Source organism: Thunnus albacares, chromosome 3 (genome assembly GCF_914725855.1).
Source record: "Thunnus albacares chromosome 3, fThuAlb1.1, whole genome shotgun sequence".
In the NCBI taxonomy this organism is placed as follows: Eukaryota; Metazoa; Chordata; class Actinopteri; order Scombriformes; family Scombridae; genus Thunnus; species Thunnus albacares.
Genome location: NC_058108.1, coordinates 2,607,839 through 2,619,015, shown reverse-complemented (window position 1 = coordinate 2,619,015; position 11,177 = coordinate 2,607,839). Strand labels below are relative to the sequence as shown.

Sequence of the window (11,177 nt, the reverse complement as noted above, 5' to 3'; positions counted from 1 at the left end):
CCTCAGTTTGCTCATGTGCATACAGCACCACATGGTCACCTATGTATGTTTCAATACTGTATGTGTCCACAAGCAACACTGTCATCCCTATCTGTCCCTTCTGCCGTCAACTTGTTAGTCTCCTCTGCAGAATATTCACCAGAAATATCTAGAAAAGTATTTACATAGGATGACTACTTAGTCAGGACTTCCCCCCTAAAAATCTCAGAAACTGTGTTGTGCTATCATGTTTCTCTGTGAATAAACAAAACAAAGTGCTACATCCCACAACATATCACTGATGGAAACATACAGGGATACATAGAAAAAAATACATCAACATTTGTTAACTATTAATAAAGGGTAATGCAGCCTGATGAGACATCTGTTAAATTCTTCATGAGAACACCACTTTTTAAAAAGGTCATACACATTAGCTTCTGGAGCCGAATCACAGGCAACTTTCTAACAGAGTTCCTGATTAATGTCAGTTTCATTAGCGTTATCTCCTTAATGCTAATTATAAAGTGCCTGCAGTGTATCTAGACTGGCCTGCTGACTCCGGCACACAGCTACTTTTATAATGAGGAGATGACAGTTATCATAGCTCAGTGAAGTCTTTAAATATAAAACTTGTAGGCGTGCCATGATGGTTAAATCCAATTAGTGTGTCCTCTGTGCATGTGCAACTGCACTGGTGTGATAGTTGACTCAGGCTATGCTGTTTCTGTCCTTTAAATCCTGTCCTGTCTGCCCGAAAATGAGAAATAAATACAGTATGAGTTGGCTGAACAGAGATGATTAGCAAAAGCAAGAATGAGAGCAGGAGTGAGATGTGAGACAGGTGGAGAACAGAGGCGCATGAGGAAAACCAAAACAGGTATTAATTAAAATGAAAGAGATTAAGAGACAAACAGATCCAACAAACTTGGGTCCTGGGATGAAAAAAAAACATCTTTGCAACATCCATTGCTCTCTTGGAAATTCTCAGCTGGCATCTGTACTGTGCCATCCATGCTTCAAAGTCTTATTTGGTGCTGAAAAGCTGAAACTGGAAATATTGACTCTGTGGAATGGCCATTTTGGTTCGTGGCCCCTGTGTCAGCCTTGCAGTGGGGGGGGCCCTCTGTTTTGGCTCCAGTCTACATGATGGAACATGTGAAGCCACAGCACTCCTTCAGCAGGGTGAGGCCTGTCTTGGTGAAGGGTGATGACGTCTGCTGAGCCCTGGATGTTGCCCGTCTTGTTGGTACACCTGCAGCACAGGGGGAAAAAAGGTGAAATATTCTCCATTAAAAAAAAAAAAAAAAAAAGTTGTAGTGTATTGTAGTGTCAACGGATGTATGGAGAATCATCTTTCAAAGCCCTCAGGAGGAAAACACCTTGAACAAGGAAAACATTTGGAACAAGGAAAATTGCCACTTATTTCCTCCTCAGCCTCCACAACTGGCTATTACTTGTTGACGCTATGATGGAGCACACAGCTGCAACTCTCTTTGTGCTTAAATACCTGTCTTCTTCAGGTTTCTTGGGAATTTGGACTTCAGAAAATCTGCCATTTCTTTATCTTCTTCTTTCTCCCTGAAGAAATGGAGAGAGATTGATATAAAATCCACAGAAATACATGAAAACATTAAGTATTTGGACAACAATTTAAAGCCTTTGATTGCCTCGACGAAAGAGAAGATGGACATAGTACTGTATATCCTGATGTGAATCACTCGTGGTAAAATTTAAAAATGATCTCTAGCTCACATTTTCTGGTCTTGCCCTCTCTTACACAAGTAAAGGATGAACACCCCAGACACTTTTAGTTCCCACTGCCTGGCTGATTGCAAGAAGGTTGAAACACCCTCCCCAGATACCTACTAGATAATGCTGTTCTGACATTTTAGGTAGACTTTAAGGGGTTCTATTGATAAATTCAATAAATCTGATGGCCTCTTTTTACAAAGAAAGACTGCAGAGAAAAAAATTCTCGTAAAGGACAGTGAGGATGAAAAAGAGTGAAATAACAAAAGATAACTATATTTATCAGCGTGGACGAAAATGGCCTTGAGCGCCGTCACATCCTCTCCTCTCTCCGATCCATTACCGCACTGTTGTTCTCCTGCTTCCTGCCTCTCACCTTCGCAGCAGCCCTTAAGCGGTTTCACAGCATGTTGTCAGCTGCCACTGTTCACACAAACTAACAATGTTTGATACTGTCATAGAATTGGGAGCGCGGAGATGATTAAAGCTAAAAAACATGCAGATCCTGTTGACGGTGGATCTGGTGGTCCACCGTCCGGTCACATTAGATTACTAGTTGGGTGTCAATTGAAAGAACCTGCGAGGATGTGCGACTGAGGATTCACAACACAATGCAACAGGATCAACAAGTGAGCAGAGGTCCATCCATTCTGTAAAATGGATGTATTCTATAAATTGATTATAGCAGTTCAAGTTCTTTGTAACTGCAAAAAAGCAGTTGCATCCGTTATTGGAGTCTCCGTAATGCAGAGTTAACCTACAGTAAGCAGTAAAAAGTTACATAAGCTTACATTAAGAAAATATGATGTGCATCACAACCCGCTTTCCTTTGAAATATTAAAGTGTCCTATAGTGTTTTGTGTAATATGTGTGGTTGAAGAATGCACCTGTTGTGGCAGGAGGGTTTGGACAGGATGTATGACAGCCTCTCTTCATCTCCAGTATGGACAAAATAAAAACAACATAGAAATAAAGAGAGCCCAGAGCAGTATTTCTCAGGTGAGTTTTTTTTTTTTAACCAGTGGAAGCTCCTCTGGCAGTGCTCACTGACGCACGCTGACACATCTTTAATTGAAAAGGTTCTGTGCTGTGTGCGCTGCAGTTCACTCTCTCACAGCGCTGTGCCTTAGGAAACGCACCAGTGTTTTAATGGGGCTGCTTTGTGGAAACATGCATATGGATGATACTGAACTGAGACATAACTTTGCCAGCATTAGTGACAATTAGAGATGTCCTCATTATAAAGACTGTTAATGAAGGATGATCTGAATTGGCATTAACAAAGATCTGAGTCCCTGTGTATAAAAAAAAACACAGACTGCAGGTTATGTGCACTGCATCTCTTTATCTGGTGGCTTAGTGTGTGAAGTGGGATCTAATACTCATTCACAACCTACAGTCTGAGACAGCCAAAGGACTCCTAGTAAGCTCTAATGAAGAGGCAGCACACCTGAGTCGTTCAAACTCCACATCATCCACCAGGAAATCTCTGGTCTCCACCAGCTTGTGGATCTGCTGCAGAAGTTCTTCTTCCTTCTGCCGGTCTTCATTGGACTTGTCATTATCTGCAGCAGGAAGGAAAAAGATATCTGAGTATTTATGGTTTCCTACAGTTTTCCATACTTTTCTAAACACTATCTCTCTTAATCTTAAACATGTTCAAAGAAATATCAAACTCAATTAACTTATAATTCAAGTAGAAATGTAATAAAAACTTTATAAAATGCTATTTCAGATGAAGGGTAGAAATAAATGAAAGAGAGAAACTTTTGGAAATTAATAAATATGGAACTTAAAAATAAGGATATAAATAAATGCATATGTAAATTAACCAAATAAAAACAGGCAAACACAAATATGTAAATAAATTAGTGAATAATTATAGATGGATAGATGAGAGGATCAAAACCACTCTCATGTCTGCGTGTTAAGAATGCTGGAGATGAGCCTGGAGGCGATGAACCTAGCCAAAATAAACTGTTTACATCTCTGATTTTCTGTTTCTGTTTCTGTATGGATTCAATAAAAGATATTATGTGTCAATAAGTGAGCTTTAGAGTAGCTGGTAGGTATATTTTTTAAACTTTGGACAGAGTTTCCAGTTGTTATGCTAAGCTAAGCTAACTACCTGCTGGCTCTAGCTTCATATTAAGCCTACCCAGTCAAGTGGTATCAATCTTCCCATCGAAGTCTTGGCAAGAAAGCAAATAAGCTTACTTCCTTAAATGCCAAACTATTCCAAAACATTTTTTTCCCTCCATCAACAACCATCAATATCGAAGGTAAAGGTGGTGACTTCTACCTGGTATGGACACTAATTTTTGCAGATCTTTCTTCAGTCGAGTGATCTCCTTGCACAGCTGAATGTCATCCATCCTACGCAGGCATGACAGGACAAAAGAAACAAACACTATCAGCTCACTTTCCACTTAAAAGCGAGTGAAATCTTGACTCTGCTGAATGAGAGATCGCAATTCAAACAGAGGCAGATTGCTATTAAACTTATATCATACAAGACACAATCTTTTCTGAGCAGAATCCCTGCGTCTCAGATAGCTTTTCTCTTTCAATGACACTTCACGTCACCGACTCATCACTGACACCATGGAGGGGTGGAAGACCCTCTGTGCTGTCCTGGCCTAACAGGAGTGAGAGGCCCTCATGTGACCGAGCATCACAGAGACTGAATCCACACACACACATACAGACACACACACGTGATCAGATGCACACGCACACACATTCATCAATGTCAGCGGCATGAGAGCCTCGCCGCAGTGCCTCGTCTACCTGTCATGTGAGATGCTCCCCGCGGATATTTAGGTGGAGGAATGGCCGTGAGGTCTGGAATACAAATGATACACTTCACTTACCTAACCAAAAGAAAACACACCTTGGGGTTTGTTTGTGGACCACTGAGGGGTTTCAAATCCTGACTCTCCATCTCTGTCTTCTTTTCCCCCTCCTCCTCCTCCTCCTCCTCCCCCTCCTCCAGTCTCTCACTTTCTCATTTTATCTGCTTGGCTCTCGCTCGCTACTCCGCACATGCCACTCTCCACATTCCCCCCGCTGTCTGAGCAGTTGTTACTCCCTATCTTTCAGAGGAGTAGATGAATAAATATCCATGCATTAGCCTGCTTTAGTGGAAGCAAAGGTAAAACCATTGAAAATTTAATGGGGGCCAGGTTGGGGTGTGATGGAGATAAATGAGAGGAGAGAAAAGAGGCCAGTGCTGTTAGGGAGCTGTTGGTTTCTGAAGGTGCGCTCTTCTATGGAAAACTTGGCTTAAATGATATGGACTGCTCCTGGAAGGTAAAGCATGATGATCCAGCTTCTGCTAAGTATTCATGCTTTTCTGACTGATTGATTTACTGAATCATTTTTTTTTCTCCTATAGAGCTGGACTGACAAGCTGAGGTAGAGATGTTCTTAAACAACTCTATCACCAAACAAGATCTCTGATATTGGAGGATTCTGTAAAACCACAGACCTAAACCACATTAAACGCCATACAATGGTATGGTTAAGGTTAGAGGAAGATCGGTGGTGGCAAATAAATTATGATTACAATACAATTATGCAATAAAACACTTGTTATTGTTACAGAAAGATTGTAGTTACAGGTTAAAAAAAAAACATTCACTGCACGTCCGTGAACTCCATTTTTTCTCACTCATGAAAGTCTGATGGGCTCCACACTGAACCACTAACCCAACCTCCACATCCTTAACTTTTTGCCTGTTTGCATAACAGGCACACTACTTCCTGTATTTGCACTGCACTTTGCCATCGGACATCAATCATACTGTCCAATATGAATGCACCTCCCAGGGATGGGGTGCCTAAAATAGCCACTGTACAGTACATGGTGTAAAGCCTTTTGGTTTGGTAACAATATGGGGTTTTCTCTGGCTCCACCCTGAGGCCACACTTTACATTTTTGCCCGTCTTGTGGTTAACTTAATAGAGCTGCGTCTCCAATTTCCATCTATTAATTAAGTCTATTGTCTGATGTGTAATGAGCATACCAGAGCACAATAACAACCTACAATGATAGTGCATTCACCTTTCTACTGTAAAGGGATCTTGGTTCCTTTTATTGAACCTGTTCTGTCTCCACAACTGAACTAAGACACACTGGTTGCAGATTGCAGCAAATGAAAGCAAAACATTGGTGAGCCACTCACATATATCTGAGCTCTGACTCCCTTCTGACCAGGACATCCCTGATCCTTTCAATCTTGAAGAGCTCCCCCTCTATGTCATCCAAGGTGATGGTGGAGTCCGCCATGGACACCACGTCGTCCTCTGTCAGAGAGAGAGAGAGAGAGAGAAGGACAGCTTTAATCTTGCTGAACGTTGTCACAAGGATGCTTGGGACAAATATGTAACAGTTCAAAAACATTTAAGGATGTGTATTTAGACTCCTCTCGTTCACACTAACTGTATCAACTAAAATATATCAATAGGTAATATAACAATATACACAGAGACAAGCAGACACACTTGAGAGCTTCTTGAATCGTATGAATCTGTATTTAAACAGCTGCAGCAGATGTAGTTTGAAATTGCTGCTTGATGAGGAGCAGAGCATCACAGCCAAATGACTATGTGTCAGTGGTTGGCACGACTCACATAGCTGGGCTCTCTCTCTCTCTCTCTCTCTCTCTCTCATACACAGACACACACACATAAACATTGTTTTCCAAATAATCAAATATTCACACCCTCAGATCCTGTTTAATGTGACATCAAGATTCACATTAAGTAGAAACCTTACTTGTATGTTAAAGAAAAAACATTCCTATAATTTCTTAATCTATATTCAGCATTGCAATTTGTAGTGTGACCACGGCAAAGAACAAACTTACAAAGAAAAAAGAAAACTTTTACTAAGTGCTGTAACTTACATGGACTTGTCTAGTGTGATCAAAAGGCCTTATATAATTTGAAATACCTGCAATAACAATTAAATAATACATAATAAAATAATGTCTGAATACTATAATTCCTGCATGCTACATGTCCATAGAAACAACATAATGGTCCCTAATTATTTAAACAGAACAATGAGATGGCAGAAATTAATCCCTGCAGGAATATTCACCCACACACACACACAGCAGCTCTGCTTTCAATCAAATGAATAATCATATACTGCACAGAGGGTGCCTTGATGGCTTGAACAGTAATATTAGACATGATGTTGTGTTTAAATATTTCACATTATGTATGTCACTCCAAACACCACTCTGTTAACTGTATGCTTTCAAATAAAACATGAAAAACATCAGTCTTTACTCTTAAATAATGAAAATAATATAAAATTGTACAATGTTTGCTGGATATATTTCAGTCACCAGTTGGCTCCAAGCATCATTTCACACAGTGTAACTACTGTTGATTGTGAGCTGCACTGTAAGCATCTAAATCAAACATCAAACTGCAACCAAACTCTAATAAAGCTGTTTTAGCCATTAAAATACATACACTAGATTTAATTTACCCTAAGATCCAAGTATAGAAGAGTCCAAGACCTGTAGTGTCCACTCTTTACAATTGAAGGAAATCACCTCTGCAAGAAGGAGTAGCTCAGTTCAACACCACAGCAGTACTGGATAATCGTCACTTCCCTGCAGAGAGCTGCACAACATGGTGCCCAAGACAGACATGACCAGGGAAATACCAACACCACCACTGACAGACAGCAACCTACCCTCCAGGGGCCCTTAAATCTTCTCCATACATACACCATTACTTACTAGAGCACTAAGTAATATCCTTATTCTAGTCACATTTAGCCTCGGAGAAGGTAGAGCTGACTGGGTTCAAAGTGCAGTGACGACACATCTTCTGCACTAGCATGAAAAAAGGCATACAAGAAGAGACGTCTATACTATAATTCAGACTTGGCTTGTATGACTTCGGGGTAGTAGTAAAAGCACTGTAGAAAACATTAACCGTGCTTTCCGATAATTGCCGGTTTACATGGACTCATATCCCTGCTGGCATTAAAGCTTTGTTTGGAGGCTCGCAACTGCAGTCTGCTTTGTTAGACTGATAAAAAGAAGCCCGGAAGCATTGAAAGACATCTTCACACAGACACTCTGTACTCTGTTACAATAACAAATCTGGCTGACGTCAGAGTCAAGACAACCTTGACACCTTAGAGGAGAAAGAACTGAGTGAACTGTTGCAGTGAGTATTAAACTAGAACGTGCATGTAACCATCGACTGACACCTTCCCGTAAGTGTTAATTAAAGAGTGAAACTGAAATGCATCGCATAATAAAGTAGCAAATAAGCCTGATTTCTAAGGCTACTAACTTAAAACATCATTATACTCAAAAAAACTTTTATACACTTGCAAAACACAATATTAACATTTTATATGGTTGCACATTTTACATTTTAAGAAGTACTTTGCACTATAACTATATCCCATCAAACTGTCAGGGCTGGTATGTAGCTGCATAATATTTATTTCTTAGCATTTCACGGCTTCTGAAATGTGCTCAGGTTGCCAGACATCCAGCTGAGACATTGTGCTTAAAAGTACGAACAAGACAGAGTATCCCTGCCAGAAACTCAAACAAGCTTCATTGACAGTGAGTGGGGGATTCCTATTTTTCTGACTGAAACAACAGATCAGGAGCTGGATTCAGAAAATGCACAGTGTGATGTCACAAGTGTTGTTTAGCGTTGTCGCTGAAGACAACATGTTCTGCTGCAGAGGCTCTCTAGGACAGGTTATTCTGCCGCTGATGACTCATCACTAGACCTCTCTGAAACGTTCCCTCCTTTACACTTCCTTCCCTTCCTCACTCTCAGTTTCTCATCCTCTTTTGCTTTTACTCATTCCGCCCCATATCTCTCCCCCATCCTGCACCCGCTCTTTATAGAAACCCCTCAAGATGTGAATTACATCATGAACTCAGTTTTCAGTCTTTGCTCTGACTTCAACCCTCTCTTTTGCACCGCCACAATGTGCCTTACGCCTAATGAGGTAGAGCAGCATACTGATCAGCTAGATATGAGATCAAGAGACTGAAGTGGAGGAAGGAGGAGGAGGAGGAAAAGAGGAGAAGGTGTTAAAAGAGATGGGGAGGTAAAATAGGGAAGGAGGAGAGAGAGAATAAAGGAAACAACATATACAGATATGGCTTGTGAGGAGAAATCTTTCCATGCAGAGTAAAAACAGAATGACAGAGATTCTGCACAGCTTTGCAAACTTCCTGCCCGACTGCTCACATCAATACACTTAATGGATGGTACATCAGAGCCACCTCTTCAAAAAATCCAGACAACACCGTTTAAACAATTATAATATGGGAAATCAATGTGCATCAGCAATGTAGAGGGAAAGAGGTAAAACAATTAGTCTATTCACTGATGATGATGATTCATTGATAGTCGACTGACAGATCAGGAACTGTTGAAGTAATTCTCTAGATACACCTTCCCTAATGTGAAGATTTGCTACTTTTCTCTGTTTCATATCACTGTAAAGTGAACATCTTTGGGTTATGGACCTTGGTTGGACAAAACAAGACATCTGAAGACATCACCTCGGGCCTCAGAAGATTGTGTTGGACATTTTTCACAATGTTCTTACATTTTATAGACCAGTCCAGATTTATTGATAATGAAAATAATAGTTAGTTGCAGTCTTAGTTGGAACATAACACACAGTGATAAACAGTTTCAATAGCTGAGATGTAGCCAGCATCCTGTCATGTCCAACTCGGTGGTCATTTTTCATCATTTAATGTGCAGGTCACTGAGTAATGGACCCTCACTTTTCTCTTTCACAAGAAAAGACACACACACACACACACACACACACACCAGCAGAACAGACACCTGTGGATTCTTGACATTTTCAGAGCTGCTGCCTGTACTGCAACAAGAAAAACACATTGACTGGCATCTATCAAGTACTAAATATTACCCAGATAACCAATAAAAGTAAAAGACTAAAAACCAAACAGCAGTATCAGACAGTGTAGTTGGACAAGATATGACACAAACCTATGAAGCCTTACAGTAATATTGTAGTGATGCCATTGATTATATTATAAAAAAAAAAAAAAAAAATACAGTGTAGAAACACGTTGAGGATTAATTCACTATTAACTAAGACAATGTAACTAAAGCAATTACAGGATTTGGTACAGTGACACCTTAGGAGACTTTACAGTGGTGTTACAGGAGATGCACATTATATATATGCAGAAAGGTAACTCTAAACAAAGTCAACAGATCGACAAGTATAGATTTTATTCGTTGGGTAACCTGGTCTGTGGTGGTTTCTGCTCCACTCTGTGCGCTCCAGTGAACCGTACGGATGAGAAGATCCTTGCTTCTTCTCCATCGGTCCTGCAGCTGCTCTCTTCTTCTCTCTAACTAAGGCTTCCAGTTGCAGATGCGGAGAAACAGCGATGAAAACCAGAATGGATTGTCTTGCAGACTCAGTTTGTTGCTGTATTTCATTGAATCATCGCCAGTCAGTCACCAACCTGCAGCGGCAGAGAGAGCGAGATGCTCCGGCAGGTGTCAGCGTGCATCCAGCAGCACACAGTAGAGGCTCGCTATGTCAACCAATACACCCAAAGCAGGTTAGTGACTAAATATCGCCATCTGGTGGCCTTTGGACGCCTCTACAGCATAGCAGAGTAGACCCCCACAGTGCACGTCGAGTCAAGATAAAAGCAAAACCACTTCCTTTACAGTCAACTCGGAAATAAGTCATTTATTCAGAAATGATGTTGAGATTCAAGCTGAGAGTTGCCACATTAAATACGGGACACAAACACCGTTTTACAAAACAAAAATAATTTATTTACACAATTAAATTTGGATGTGTAACGACATCCTCTTTGTATATGCAATTACATGGAAACGATGTGCAAAATAGATCATGAATTTCAAACTCATGATTTCACCCTGCCAGGCTAGCAGACACACAGACGCACACACACGCTCACATGATTTTATGTTGTGCACCAAATAAACACATCACTTTCAGTTCCTGAGGCTGTTGCCCTTTACTGTCTGAGATCATAACTGTGGAGATGATAATTCAGTGGCTGTGAAGGATAGATTTAAAAAAAAAAGAAAAAAAGTGCTGCATTGATCTTTTTCATGAATAACAACTGCACCAACAGCTGCGTCAGATCTTGAACGTCCCACTATAACTATATAAAGAGAATATCTATAGAGGATATCTAATGATGACAGTACGTTATGGGAACGTTTCCATAATTGTGACATGTCATATTTACACATCTAGTCATAAGGCGTATTACATGCTTTACACACAGCTGCTGGACTGCTGCGCTTCTCCCATAAAAAAATGATCAACACTGCAGTTTCTGTGCAAATTGATGCAGTTTCGCACACTTATGCATCTGCTAGCACACAAGAACAAGAGGACGGGGGTTGGG

At 40.5% G+C, this 11,177-nt stretch overlaps 1 protein-coding gene across 1 annotated transcript; it reads right to left on the bottom strand.

The window, feature by feature from the left end:
- Window positions 1-225: 225 nt before the first annotated feature.
- Window positions 226-10,325, bottom strand: LOC122974104 (bMERB domain-containing protein 1-like). The gene is made up of 7 exons (XM_044341992.1): window positions 10,251-10,325; window positions 10,027-10,143; window positions 5,919-6,039; window positions 4,034-4,107; window positions 3,182-3,296; window positions 1,490-1,560; window positions 226-1,234 (listed from the first exon to the last, which is right to left on the bottom strand). Exons 2-7 carry the CDS (start codon window positions 10,103-10,105, stop codon window positions 1,122-1,124), a joined length of 573 nt encoding a protein of 190 aa, XP_044197927.1. The 5' UTR covers window positions 10,106-10,143; window positions 10,251-10,325; the 3' UTR covers window positions 226-1,121.
- Between the last annotated feature and the right edge of the window lie 852 nt (window positions 10,326-11,177).

Bases quoted from the DNA above. Each gene is read 5' to 3' on its own strand.
- LOC122974104 (XM_044341992.1), bottom strand. From the start codon at position 10,105: ATGGAGAAGAAGCAAGGATCTTCTCATCCGTACGGTTCACTGGAGCGC. The intron at 4,108-5,918 runs GTGAGTGGCTCA...ATGCCTGCGTAG, and splicing joins GAGTCAGAGCTCAGATATAT to GATGGATGACATTCAGCTGT. The intron at 1,561-3,181 runs GTGTGCTGCCTC...CCATTTCTTCAG, and splicing joins GTGGAGTTTGAACGACTCAG to GGAGAAAGAAGAAGATAAAG.